Genomic DNA, 15,185 nt, shown 5'->3' on the forward strand with positions numbered 1-15,185 from the left:
GGAGAGGCCTGGGGCTGATGACACTTGACTGTGTGGGCGTACTCGATCCAGGCCAGATGAGTACTCCAGGCCGCCGGCGGCGCGGCTGTCACACAACGTAGTGTTTTGCTCCATTTTTTTGATTGGCTTGCTCTGCTTGCACGTGGTCGGGGGTGATACCCGGATGGAGAGACTGACCGTGGCCCCCATTCCCGGCAAAAGCTCTCCAGACGTGCGAGGGAACTGGGGACCGCGATCGGAGACGATGTCTGATGGTATCCCATGCAGGCGGACGACGTGGTGGACCAGGAGGTCCGCTGTCTCCTGGGCCGTTGGGAGCTTCGGGAGGGCCACGAAGTGGGCCGCCTTGGAGAATCGGTCCACTATCGTGAGGATGACGGTGTTTCCCTGGGACGGCGGGAGGCCCGTGACAAAATCCAGGCCGATGTGGGACCAGGGGCGATGAGGCACGGGCAGCGGCTGTAGCAGTCCCTGAGCCTTGCGATGGTCGGCCTTGCCCCTGGCGCAGGTGTTACAGGCCTGGATATAGTCCCGGACGTCGGCCTCCAGGGACGCCCACCAGAAGCGCTGCCGGACAACTGCCACGGTTCTTCGCACCCCTGGATGACAGGAGAGCTTAGAGCTGTGACAGAAGTCCAGGACTGCAGCCCTTGCTTCTGGTGGGACGTAAAGTCTGTTCTTTGGTCCAGTCCCGGGGTCCGGGCTTCGTGCCAGGGCCTCCCGGACGGTTCTCTCTACGTCCCAGGTGAGGGTGGCCACGATCGTGGACTCCGGGATGATGGGTTCCGGTGGATCCGACAACTCCGTTTTGACCTCGTCTTCGTGTACCCGGGACAAGGCATCCGATTTCTGGTTCTTGGTCCCGGGCCGGTAGGTGATGCGGAAGTCAAAACGGCCGAAGAACAGTGACCAGCGGGCTTGCCTGGGATTCAGCCGCTTGGCGGTCCTGATATATTCCAGGTTCCGGTGGTCAGTGAAAACCGTGAATGGCACGGACGTTCCCTCCAACAGGTGTCTCCACTCTTCAAGAGCCTCTTTCACCGCAAGGAGTTCTCGGTTGCCGACGTCATAGTTCCGTTCAGCCGGGGTCAACCTGCGGGAAAAATAGGCACACGGATGAAGGACCTTATCGGTCTTCCCACTCTGGGACAGCACAGCTCCTATCCCTGAGTCCGAGGCGTCCACTTCAACCACTAACTGGCGACTAGGATCGGGCTGCACCAGAACGGGTGCAGACGAGAAGCGCCATTTCAACTCCTTGAACGCGGCATCGCAACGATCCGACCAGGTGAAGGGGACTTTTGGTGAGGTCAGGGCTGTCAGGGGGCTAACAACCTGACTGTAGCCCATAATGAACCTCCTGTAGAAATTCGCAAAGCCGAGGAACTGTTGCAGCTTCCTACGGCTTGTGGGTTGGGGCCAGTCTCTCACCGCCGCAACCTTGGCCGGATCAGGAGCGACGGATTTGGGGGAGATGATGAACCCCAGGAAGGACAAAGAGGTGCAGTGAAACTCACACTTCTCGCCCTTAACAAACAGCTGGTTCTCCAATAACCGCTGCAGGACCTGACGTACATGTCGGACATGGGTCTCAGGATCTGGAGAAAAGATGAGTATGTCGTCTAGATATACGAAGACGAATCGGTGCAGTAAGTCCCGCAAGACATCATTAACTAATGCTTGGAACGTCGCGGGAGCGTTGGTAAGACCGAACGGCATGACCAGGTACTCAAAATGACCTAACGGGGTGTTAAATGCCGTCTTCCACTCGTCTCACTTCCGGATCCGAACCAGGTGATGCGCATTCCTAAGATCAGGTTTGGTGAATATCTTGGCTCCATGCAGGGGCGTGAACACCGAATCCAACAAGGGTAAGGGGTATCGGTTACGAACCGTGATTTCGTTCAGCCCCCTGAAATCGATGCATGGACGTAATCCGCCATCCTTTTTCCCCACAAAAAAGAAACCCGCACCCATCGGGGAGGTGGAATTCCGGATCAACCCGGCAGCCAAAGAGTCCCGGATGTAGGTCTCCATTGATTCGCGTTCAGGTCGTGAGAGGTTGTACAGCCTACTGGACGGGAACTCAACGCCTGGAACCAAATCAATGGCACAATCGTACGGGCGGTGCGGGGGAAGGGTGAGCGCCAGATCCTTGCTAAACACCTCTGCAAGGTCATGGTACTGCACCGGCACCGTCCCTAGATTGGGCGGGACTCTGACCTCCTCCCTGGCCTGGGAACCGGGAGGAACCGAGGAACCTAAACATACCCGATGGCAGGTTTCGCTCCACTGAACCACTACCCCGGACGGCCAATCGATCCGGGGATTGTGTTTCAACATCCAGAGGAAACCTAAAATCACACGGGAGGTGGCCGGAGTCACGAAAAACTCGATCTCCTCCCAGTGATTCCCCGACACCACCAGAGTTACTGGTGGTGTCTTGTGAGTGATTGGAGGGAGTAGGGAGCCATCTAGCGCCCGTACCTGCACAGGCGAGGTAAGCGCCACCAGAGGGAACCCTATCTCCCTGGCCCACTGGCTGTCTAGCAAATTCCCTTCTGAGCCCGTGTCCACCAGTGCTGGGGCCTTCAGGGTTAAATCCTCATAAAGGATTGTAACTGGGAGTTGTGTGGCGATGTGGGTGTGTCCCACGTGAATGTCTCGGCCCACCCCTAGCCCAGTTTCTAGGGGCGGGCGTTGGTGTTTAACCGCTCGGGGCAGTCTCTTAATTGATGCTCAATCGAGCCACAAACAAAACACGCCCCGCGGGCCAGCCTCCTTTGTGTACCCGGTGCCCTAAATGTTGCCCTACTCGTGTCCATAGCTTCGTCAGCAGGGGGGGCTGTAACCGCACGGAGCGCAGGGGCCGTGGAGCGTGGGGAGGGCGGAACGCGGTCGGAACCGGAAGGGAGAGGGACGACGCGTGCCTGGCCACGCCCTTCGTCTCGTTCCCGACGGCGCTCATCTAACCAATTGTCTAATCGTATGACAAGATCGATGAGCCCATCTAAATCCCGCGGTTCGTCCTTAGCCACCAGGTGCTCCTTGAGGACCAACGACAGTCCGTTTACGAAGGCGGCGCGGAGGGCAGCGCTATTCCAGCCGGACCTCGCAGCCGCGATGCGGAAGTCGACTGCATAGGCAGCTGCGCTCCGGCGCCCCTGTCTCATTGACAGCAGCACAGCTGAAGCGGTCTCTCCTCTATTAGGGTGATCGAACACTGTTCTGAGCTCCCTCACAAACCCATCATATGTCAGAAGGAGCCGTGAACTTTGCTCCCAGAGCGCTGTAGCCCAAGCGCGTGCCTCACCACGAAGCAGATTTATCACATAAGCTACTTTGCTAGCGTTGGTCGCGTACATGACGGGACGCTGTGCGAAGACGAGCGAACACTGCATAAGAAAATCCGCGCACGTCTCCACACAGCCTCCGTACGGCTCTGGGGGGCTTATGTATGCTTCAGGGGAAGGTGGGAGGGGTTGTTGGACAACCAGTGGAACGTCGCTGTTACTCACAGGGTCGACGGGAGGGAGAGCCTCCACCCTGCGGTTCAGGAGGACGTTCTGCTCGGTCATCAAATCCAACCGAGTCGTGAAAGCGGTGAGGATCCGCTGCAACTCACCGATTACCCCTCCTGCGGACGCCTGTGCGCCCTGTTCTTTCATTGGCCGTTCAACAGCCAGTTGACGCCCCTCGCGATCCATGACGCTGGCCGAGATATCCTGTTGTGAAAGTGTAGGAACACGGACCCACAACAGGGGGCGCAAATGAACGGACAATGGAGTAAGTCAAAATAACAACGCTTTACTGTTGTGAATGTGCACAACGAATACAACCAATCACGGAAATGGACAACAGTCAATTCACAAAAGTGTCGTGTGGGCAGGCTCGAAGATAGGAGACGCCTCTCCAAGGTAAGACCGGAACCACACGGCTTCCTCCGCCACAGGACCCCGGGAATACTGGAGCCGCCAAGTCCCGAACTCCCAGGTGGCCACTGCCTCCGCGTGTCGGACCTGGTACTGCTGGCGAGGAACAAAGAACAGTTAAATGGGGGCGCATTTGCACCCAGGACTCCGAACAGCAGGGAAGTTACCTCCACCTCTCGTTGGAACAGTAATCCACAAACTAAGCACAAATCCAAAAGGATACACTCCGTCAGCTTTGATACGTTACCTCTCAGGTAGAAACGATATCTCGGCAATGAGGTGGAGATGCCGTCCTGCTGATATACCCCACTGATGATTGCTGTCAGCTGTCTCAGGTGATGGGTGACAGCTGTCACCTTGGCTGCTCCCGTGAGGCGGCGGCGCCCTCTGGTGCCTGGAGCCCGCACTCCAGGCAGGGCGCCCTCTGGTGGTGGTGGGCCAGCAGTACCTCCTCTTCAGCGGCCCACACAACACTCTGTCTGGGTTTTTGATTAATTAATAAGCTGGAATGGAAGATTGCTGCTAATCCTCCGCCTCGGCCCGTGCTACGAGCATTCTGGCAGTTAGTGTGACTCGGGGGTGTTGACTCATTTAAACTAACATATTCATCCTGCTGTAACCAGGTTTCTGTAAGGCAGAATAAATCAATATGTTGATCAATTATTATATCATTTACTAACAGGGACTTAGAAGAGAGAGACCTAATGTTTAATAGACCACATTTAACTGTTTTAGTCTGTGGTGCAGTTGAAGGTGCTATATTATTTTTTCTTTTTGAATTTTTATGCTTAAATAGATTTTTACTGGTTGTTGGTGGTCTGGGAGCAGGCACCGTCTCTACGGGATGGGGTAATGAGGGGATGGCAGGGGGAGAGAAGCTACAGAGAGGTGTGTAAGACTACAACTCTGCTTCCTGGTCCCAACCCTGGATAGTCACGGTTTGGAGTATTTAAGAAAATTGGCTAGATTTCTACAAATGAGAGCTGCTCCATCCAAAGTGGGATGGATGCCGTCTCTCCTAACAAGACCAGGTTTTCCCCAGAAGCTTTGCCAATTATCTATGAAGCCCACCTCATTTTTTGGACACCACTCAGACAGCCAGCAATTCAGGGAGAAAATGCGGCTAAACATGTCACTCCCGGTCCGATTGGGGAGGGGCCCAGAGAAAACTACAGAGTCCAACATTGTTTTTGCAAAGTTACACACCGATTCAATGTTAATTTTAGTGACCTCCGATTGGCGTAACCGGGTGTCATTACTGCCGACGTGAATTACAATCTTACCAAATTTACGCTTAGCCTTAGCCAGCAGTTTCAAATTTCCTTCAATGTCGCCTGCTCTGGCCCCCGGAAGACAATTGACTATGGTTGCTGGTGTCGCTAACTTCACATTTCACAAAACAGAGTCGCCAATAACCAGAGTTTGATCCTCGGCGGGTGTGTCGTCGAGTTGGGGAAAAACGGTTAGAGATGTGAACAGGTTGGCGGTGTACACGGGGCTTCTGTTTAGAACTACGCTTCTTCCTCACAGTCACCCAGTCGGCCTGCTTTCCCGGCTGCTCTGGATCTGCTGGAAGGGAACTAACGGCGGCTAAGCTACCTTGGTCTGTACCGACTACAGGGGCCTGGCTAGCTGTAGAATTTTCCACGGTGCGGAGCCGAGTCTCCAATTCGCCCTGCCTGGCCTCCAAAGCTACGAATAAGCTACACTTATTACAAGTACCATTACTGCTAAAGGAGGCCGAGGAATAACTAAACATTTCACACCCAGAGCAGAAAAGTGCAGGAGAGACAGGAGAAGCCACCATGCTAAATTGGCTAAGAGCTAAGCGCTAAGCTAGCGGATTCCTAAAAACACACAAAGTGAATAATGTGTAAATAATTTAGAGGTGATTCAGCAGAGGGAGTGTTTTAGTTAAGGCACGTGAAGATTACACTGTGAAACAAATCGTTATCTAGTTAACTAGATCAATCTAACTGCGCAGATTAAACAGCTAACAGATACAGCAAAACACCGCTGTGCTCCAGAACAGGAAGTGATACAATACCGCAGTGAGAGCCAACCACCAGTAGAGGCAAGCAAGTATGGCAAGCAAGCAATGTAATCTAGGCAATCTAGGCAAGCAATGTAGTACTTGCCTTCTAGGCAAGTACTACATTGAAATAGATAAAAGTATACCACCATGTAAACTGCCTAAATGCAGTGTGTGTCACTATGATGACCCCACCCAAAGAGGAACTTAAACATCTGGAAGGCAAAGAAATCATTGCACCTGTGGAGCACAGCTCTGATGGGATAAGCAGTATGGTGTCGGTGACAAAACCAAACGGAAAGCCAAGGATCTATATAGACCCCAAACCACTGAAGCCTTAAAACAGAACCATTTTCCACTTCCACTATTGATGACATTTGTTCTGCCAGGACTCTCAAAATCAAAGGTATTCACTGTTTGTGATGTAAAGCATGGACTTTGGTATATCAAACTGGATGAAGAGTCCAGCTACCTCACCACGTCTGCAGCCCCATTCGGACGGTACCGTTGGCTCAGGATGCTAATGGGTATATAAGCCCAGCTCCGGACGTCTTCCAAAGGAAACTCATGCAAGCACTGGAGGGCTTCCCGAGGGTGTATTTCATTGCTGACGATATACTGATTACAGGTGAGGGAGACACAAAGGAGGAAGCGGACAACGATCATGACAAAAACTTGATGCAGACAAGTTTAAACTGAGGAGAGCGTCTGTGCCCTGCAGAGGACACTTACTGACAGCACGAGGACTCCACGTTGACACGGAGAAAGTGCGGTCAGTGCGGGAGTTGCTGAGGCCTACGGACGCTAAGGGTGTGCAGAGACTGGTAGATATGCTGAACTACCTTTCCAAGATTTGTGATCATCTTTCTGATGACTGTGAAGTTTGAGACAACTTATACACAAGGACAACATGTGGCGGGAATGGACTGAGGTTCACGAGACAGTTTTTAAAAGGTGAAAAGACAAAATAACAAATGCACTATTGCTTAAGTACTATGAATAAAATGAGGAGTTAACCCTGTGATGTGACGCCTCAGAGACAGGACTGGGAGCAGCCTTGATACAAAAAGGGTAAATAGAATTTGCAAGAGGAGTGCTGACTCCTACTGAAAGGGGTTATGCCCAGATTGAAAAGGAATGCTTGGCCATAGTGTTTGGAATGGAAAAGTTCCACCAGTATACTTATGGTAGAAAAATTACTGTTCAGCCACTTGGAAATATTGTGAGAAAACCACTACTCAGTGCACCAAAGAGATGGCAGAGAATGTTCCTCAGGCTGCAGAGATATGACGTTAATGTGATCTGTGTGCCTGGCAGAGACACACTAAGCAGAGCTACTTACCTGAAAACAATCAGTGAGACACAGAGTCAGAGCTGGAGACTGTTAACATGGTTACCTACCTGCCGATCTCCACAGAAAGACTATCAGCCATCCGCGACGCAACAAGAGAGGACACAAAGTTGCAGGAAGTGATTAAGTTCATTCTTACAGGCTGGTGTCAAAACAAACAAACAAGGCATTGCTCCAAACATTCAACACTATGCTGTTTTTCAGGACAAGCTGAGGTTTCAGGGTGGCATAGTGTTCAAAGAGCCACCTAACCCGCCGTATACACTCATCTGGGAGTGGAAGGTTGCCTCAGACGAGCTCATGAGTGTGTGTGTACTGGCAAGGGGTGAACGAACAAATAAAAACTTTTATTTCTAAATGCAACACCTGCATGTCAGTTGACCCCAAGCAACTAAAAGAGGCATTGCATCTCCATGACATTGCCTACAGATCTTGGGTTTGTTTTCTTGGCACGATAAGGACTACTTATCGTTGTTATGTAATTGTGTCTGTAGTTACTGCAGTAATTATTTATATACCTGTCCTGGCTGTGGTCTCTGTGTTTTTAATGTAACATGTCGCGTGCACTGAGCCATCATTTGCAGCTGTCAGTGCGTCGCTGGCGGTGATCAGCTGAGAGGTGTCCTGCCATGCTGTGTGCGCTCAGACGTGGCTGGCCGTTCCCCATGTGATCATGTCTTTACATAACTATCAGCATTTCATGCAAGTGTGCCTCCCCTGCACGCCACATGTGTTGCGGGGGTGGGGTGCGCAAAACACAAGCACGCCACATGTGTTGAAGGGGGAGCTGACACTCTGGCACACCACATGTGTGTTGCTTGCCAATGCCACATTCGTGGGTCACTTAGACAAAGTTCACAGTCAGCTTGAAAGTGGTCGCATGCTCTCTATTTTTGTGCTGGTTGCATGAATGGCATGACATTTTGTAAGTGCTCCGCGAGTAGTATTGGATGTTTGTGTGTGGCACCTGGAATTTGGCCGACACGTCCCAAGAGAGGGATCGAATGGGCACTCGCAGGGCATTTGCTGTCTTTCGGCCGCTTGTGTGTGCGAATGGTTGTGGCAACAGGTTTACAAGGTAGAGGTGGCTCCGATTTTTCACAAATGGCATGAAATTCCTCCTTCATGTGCCAGTTGGATGCAGTCATGTTATGTGTGAAGGGGCCCTTATGTAGGGTCACTTTCTGTTTGGTTGTGTTGCTGTTGCAGAGAGGGGGGTAAAGGTAAATGATTTCTTGATTGCACGGTTAATTTTTCAATGAACGTATTGTCATGAATAATTTTTACAAAAAATACGTATTTGAGGTTAATGCCCGACAAGGATATAGTATAATTTTGTTTTTGTTTTTTTAGTTTAGTTTTTGAGTTTAAATGAATATACGTACAAGCCATTTAAACAAATAAATATACATTCTAGATAAGGCACAGAGAAAAGGAGATTAGATAGTCACTGAGATATAGAGAAAAAAAAAGGTGCTGTTGAGACCATGTTTTCTTTAACCTTGACCTTTGACTGAACTCCTTCAAACTCTAATAGCCTCTAGATATCTACTTCATGTAATATTCACACAATTTTGATCCATCTACACTTCTTGGTTGTTTAGATATACAAAAAAGGTGTTTTTGGACCATGGTTTCCTTGACCTTTGACCAAATTACTCCAAAATCAAATCACCTCGACATATGAATCAAAGTCATATTTCTACCAAGTTTGATCCAGCGAGGCTTCTTGGTCACTGAGATATAGAAAAAAAAGGTGTTTTGCAGACCATGTTTTCATTTACTTTGACCTTTAACTACTTCAATCTCTAATCACCTGTGGATATCTATCCAAGCAATGTTACCACCAAGTTTGAAGGAATTAATAATAATCTCGCAAACAAATTAAAGATGAAACCAAAACCAGGTGCTGATGAAAGCAGAACCTCAATTCAAAATTCAATTCCAAAAGACATCCACTCTCCAAAACAACCCTGTTGCTATGTGGCACATTGCATAACTGCAGCCGCTCTTCCTCGCCACAAACAGATGATTTTCATCTTTAATAATGTCTTATTTTGGAAAATTACCGAAGAGGAAGCTGAGGCTAAAGTAGCCTGAAGCTGAATACATTTTAAACTCATGCAAACCATCACGCTGCAGTTTTTCAGCAAATACCAGCACGGACCGCAGACAGCTTTGGGGTTTTGTGTGTGTGTGTGTGTGTGTGTGTGTGTGTGTGTGTGTGTGTGTGTGTGTGTGTGTGTGTGTGTGTGTGTGTGTGTGTGTGTGTGTGTGTGTGTGTGTGTGTTAAATAACATGAAAAGAAAAAGGAGGAGAAGTCAGTTATCAGTGCCCTTATTTGTAAAACAAGTGATGCAGTGAGAAAGCCAGACGCATTTCGTTAATCCCCGTTAATCCCCGGAAAGCTCGAGCAAAAGATGTCTCTTCTTCAGGAACATCACTCTCTCTCCACAGTCCAGAACCGTAATGCATGTCAGTGCAAGAGAGTGAACGTGGCATTGAAAAGAGGCGACCGGGGGCGAGTGCTGCATTGCACTCTGGTGGGAGGAAATCAGGCGCCTCTGTCCCTCATTTCAAAAAAGCTTTGATGTGGCTGGAAAACTCTGCAGCTCTTTGAGGGGGAGAACATCAAAGATTTCCAGCCCACAACTATTGATGACTCTGATTGGAAACTGTGGGGTATGAAGCCTTTCACACCATCAAGGCCCGAGCATTAATATCATCAATGATCCCAAACACATGAATTCCTTTAACAGGTGACCTGAGCGCCTGTTTGGAAGTTAGAGGCAGAGAAAGAATATTTATTGCTTCCGACTGCAGTTCCCCAGCTGATCCATTCAGCTTTGTGATCACGTCTGAAGTGCTTCTTTTCTTTCATTCTACTTCTGAGCTGGAACCTGTTATTATGCCAAAACATGACAGTGTAGTTTTTGCATAATCTCCAGTTTCCCTCATATTCATCAGATGGACTTGTTAAAACTTTTCATCTTTTTGCTCAGGCGGTGAATGAATATGTGATAAAAAACAAAACAAAACATTATTTTGCTGTTTGTTGTCTGTGTAACTCATTTATGTGCGTGTGATGTTTTTGTTATGTGGGCCGCCTGAAGAAGAGGTACTGCTGGCCAACGCCAGAGGGCGCCCTGCCTGTAGTCGGGTTTCAGGCACCAGAGGGCGCAGTCACCATCCAGGAGCCAGGACTACCAGCTGTCAGTAATCATCATCACTGCACCATAAAAGCCTGGAGGAGACACCACATCTCTGCTGAGATATCAGTTTACCACTCAGGTAATTCTCTCAGCCGTTGTTTCTGTGCCGAACGCACATACCTTGTTTGTTCTGAACTTTTTGCAGGAGTACCTGGAACTCTACTTACAGCTGGAGCTGTGTTTGTGGACGGTGGGGGAGTGACGATCTTCACTCCTCATTCCACTTACGTTAAGTAGTAGTTCAGGCTCTGCCGTTAACTGGTTCCAGAGTTGGAGGTGGAGGTGTTCCCTCCAAGTGGATAAACATTGTGAGTTGCTGACTGCTTACTGGGTGTCCACACACCCACCATTAACCTGTTTTTGTTCCTGCCAGCAGTACCGGATCTGACAGCTGAAGTAGAGGCCACCTGGGGACTTGGGACTTGGTGGCTTCGGTGTACTGCAGGTCTTCGTTGGCGGCGGAACCTTGTAGGCCCCGGCTCTTCTCTGGATAGGCGTCTCCTACTCTCGGGCCTGCCCACATGTCACCTGTTGTATTTTATAATTGACTGTCTAAAAGCAGTATTCGACCTGTTGTGCACATTTGCCACAATAAATTGTATTTATTGGACTATCTATTGACCGTTCATTTGCGCCCCCTGTTGTGGGTCCGTGTCATTACACTTCCCCAACAGTTTTGTTTCTGCAGCTGTTTTGTGTTTGCTCATTAACTGTCACAGTGTACAAAAATATGTGACAGCATCCAAAAAAGGATCAAATGGGAAGTCTCAATCAGTTACATCAATTAATGTGTGAAGCTGCACCAAGAGATATCAACAAAAAGGAGTGCAACCTGAATGCTGATGGATGGATGGATGGATGGATGGATGGATGGATGGATGGATGGATGTGGGTGTGGATGTCTCAGCAGTCACAGAGTGAGAAATATGTGGGGAAATATTGACATAATCATTTAAACTCCCTAATTACCGTTTGGGTGGATCCACAAAAGGGGAATAGACAGGAATTTTTATTTTATTTTATTTTATTTGCACCTGGACCATGGTAGAGCTATACCTTCTCATGACTTCCCTTCTAGTCCTGTTATTATTTATTAGTATTATTATTATTAATGTTGTTTCTACTCTTGTTGTTATTGCTGCTGCTGCTGCTGTTATTGTTACAAAAAACATGCAAAATGTTGGACAAGGTCATTTAAAACCCCTAATTATATTTTCATCAGATGTACAAAAGGGGACAAGACAACAAATTTTAAGACTCATTGTTTTAATTTTGTATCTAGGCTATGGCAGGCCCATGCACTCTAATTATTATTATTATTATTATTATTGATAAATGGTAAACGGACTGCATTTATATAGCGCTTTTCCATCTGCATCAGGCGCTCAAAATGCTTTACAATAATGCCTCACATTCAGCCCGATGTCAGGGTGCTGCCATACAAGGTGCTCACTACACACCGGGAGCAACTAGGGGATTAAGGACCTTGCCCAAGGGCCCTTAGTGATTTTCCAGTCAGTCTGGGATTTGAACTGAGGATCTTCTGGTCTCAAGCCCACTAGACCATCACCTCCCCCCCATCACCTATTAATATTTGAATTTTATTTTGGCAGTAAAAATTCATAGACAATATACAGAAACTCTACCACCATGATGTAACATAATAAAGGTTCAAAAGGAGGATGCTTGTTAATATTGTTGTTATTATTATTCTAAAATTTTATTTTGGCAGTAAAAATACATAGACGATATACAGAAACTCTACCACCATGATGTAACATAATAAAGGTTCAAAAGGAGGATGCTTGTTAATATTGTTGTTATTATTATTCTAAAATTTTATTTTGGCAGTAAAATTACATATAAAATCTATAGAAACTCTACTACTGAGATGTAACATAATAAAGTTTCAAAAAGGAGCATGCTAATTATTATTATTATTATTATTATTACTAGCATACTTGACTTTTATTTTGGCAGCAAAATTATATATAAATATACAGAAACTGTTCTACCAAGGAATAACAAATAAATCTTAAAAGGATTATTTTTATTATTACTACTACTACTACTACTACTACTACTAGTATACTTGACTTTTATTTTGGCAGCAAAATTTTATATAAATATACAGAAACTCTTCTACCAAGGAATAACAAATACATCTTAATCTTAAAGAGCAATAATAATAATAATAACAAATTATTATTATTATTAAATGTTATTTATTATTATTATATTATTAATTATTATTATTATTAATAATAATATATTATTATTATTGCTCTGTGTTTGTTCAGTGAGCTACTTTTCCTGCAGCCACATTGGCCAATTACAAAAGGGGGGCGGACCGTTGAGCCAATCAGAGGCGTGGATGAGCGCCATAATCGTGGCTTATGGACTGAAGTGAGTGACTGCAGTCCACGGCGCAGGGAGGGAGCGCGTGTTTTATTATTATCTGTGGCAGCAGCAGCAGCATCGTGGACACGTTTGGATCTCAGGGCACAGAATGGTTCGTGGGACTCGGTGGAAGCTGTGACCGTAGATCGGCCAGGACACGAGTGATGAACATCTGATTTATTTAAAAGAAAACCAGCTCCGCTCATGTTTAAGACCGGCAGCTGTCCGTCGGTGGATCCCGCGCCGACCATCATGCACGGGACCTGGTTCAGCACCGGCTGTCGGGAAAACACGCCCGTGGCCGTGGAGAAACCCAAAAAGAAGCCGTTCAGCCTGGTGAAAATCATGTCTCTCAACAACAAGAAGGCCCACGGCAAACATCCGCAGCAGCACAACAACAACAACATGCCCTTCACCATCCACTGCCACATCGGGAAGGAGATCAAGCACATCTGCAGCAACTGCAGCCGTGGGAACAACACGCAGGACGGTGAGTGTGCGGCGCGGTCCGATCCCCGGACCCACGGGGCACAGGCGTGCCACATCCACCTCACGTGCACAGTCGGTGCAGCTGACGTTGTTGTGGGGAAAACGGCATGCATTTATGAAGGCGCTGCACAGAAATCAGTGGAGCGTCATCGTGACGTCATCCACCAGCCATCTTGGCGTGCAAACAAGTGTTTGAGGTCAAACTCTGGCACCTCTTTGAATGCAGATCTGCAACATGTGATGGGAATAAAATGTTACATTTTGTCTTGTTAAAGCTGGTTTGTTTTTGGTTTAGAGATAAAAATGATTTTAATAAACAATTGGTAACTGCACAGTCTGCATCCCTTAACCAATCAAGGAGGGCGGAGCTTATATGTGTTGTTTGTTTGTATACAGGATATCTTGAAAGCAGTTTATGGAGTCAAGGAAGAACTGATTTAAATAACCAGTAGTGATCTGGTTGCGCTGGTCACTCCGCCTATGGCTCTGTTCAAGAACTCGCCTTTATGACATCACAAAAGCACAGTTGGGACTCTGACACACAAATTCTGTCCATCGCACATCTGGGTACAACGCCGGCTGGTGTGAACACAGTCAAGCCTGGGTGGATTGTTTAAGTAGCACATAGTTTAATTTGATGCAATTTTTAATTTTTTTTTTTTTTAACTTCAGCCAATGAAGTTGGAGGAGGTTATGTTTTCGCACGTTTGTTTGTGAACAGCCTGGACCCCACAATTTTTCATATATCATTATGAAATTTTTACTGAAGATTCATTTCCTGATAGGCAAGAACTGACTCACAAAGTTTGATCTGGATCTGATCCAGATTACAGATTTTGTGGCCATTTAAATTTAACATTGAACGTTGCCACGAACAGCGGGAGAAGAGGAAAACTAGAAGGGTGGAAATAAGAGTGGGTACTTTGAATGTTGGTAGTATGACTGGTAAAGGGAGAGAGCTGGCTGATATGATGGAGAGGAGAAAGGTAGACATATTGTGTGTGCAAGAGACCAAGTGGAAGGGAAGCAAGAGCAGGAGCATCGGCGGTGGGTACAAGTTGTTGTACCATGGTGAGGACAGGAAGAGAAATGGTGTTGGGGTCATTTTAAAGGAAGAGTATGTTAAAAGTGTGTTGGAGGTTAAGCGAGTGTCTGACAGGGTGATGAGTGTGAAGTTGGAAATTGAAGGGGTGATGATGAATATCATCAGTGCATATGCCCCACAGGTAGGTTGTGAGATGAAGGAGAAAGAAGATTTCTGGAGTGTGTTAGATGAGGTGGTGATAGGAGCAGACTTCAATGGGCATGTTGGTGAAGGGAACAGAGGTGATGAGGAAGTAATGGGTAGATATGGTATCAAGGATAGGAATGGGGAAGGACAGATGGTAGTTGATTTTGAAAAAAGGATGGAAATGGCTGTGGTGAATACCTACTTTAAGAAAAGGGAGGAGCACAGGGTAACATATAAGAGTGGAGGAAGGTGCACACAGGTGGACTACATTCTTTATAGGAGATGCAAGCTAAAAGAAATCACAGACTGTAAGGTGGTAGCAGGAGAGAGTGTCACTAGACAGCATAGGATGGTTGTTTGTAGGATGACTTTAGAGGTAAAGAAGAAGAAGAGAGTGAGAGCTCAACAAAGGATCAGATGGTGGAAGCTGAAGGAGGAAGACTGTTGTGTGAAATTTAGCGAGCAGGTGAGAGAAACACTAGTTGGAGGGGAAGCAATTTTGGACAACTGGAAAAGTACTGCAGATGTGGTGAGGGAG

General features: G+C 47.4%; 1 protein-coding gene across 2 annotated transcripts in view; it reads left to right on the plus strand.

The window, feature by feature from the left end:
* The window catches only part of LOC117521800 (phosphatase and actin regulator 1-like), a 142,484-nt gene that overhangs the window by 60,729 nt on the left and 66,570 nt on the right, over window positions 1–15,185 (plus strand). Inside the window, exon 1 of one of the 2 annotated variants that reach the window (XM_034183147.1) lies at window positions 12,964–13,417. The exons of the other annotated variant lie outside the window; for it this stretch is intronic. Within the exon in view, the coding sequence (XP_034039038.1) occupies window positions 13,132–13,417 (286 nt within the window). The 5' untranslated portion in view covers window positions 12,964–13,131. Of the gene's footprint in view, window positions 1–12,963; window positions 13,418–15,185 lie in introns of those variants that run through there. 2 annotated transcript variants of the gene reach the window in all.

This window comes from Thalassophryne amazonica, chromosome 12 (genome assembly GCF_902500255.1).
Source record: "Thalassophryne amazonica chromosome 12, fThaAma1.1, whole genome shotgun sequence".
In the NCBI taxonomy this organism is placed as follows: domain Eukaryota; kingdom Metazoa; phylum Chordata; class Actinopteri; order Batrachoidiformes; family Batrachoididae; genus Thalassophryne; species Thalassophryne amazonica.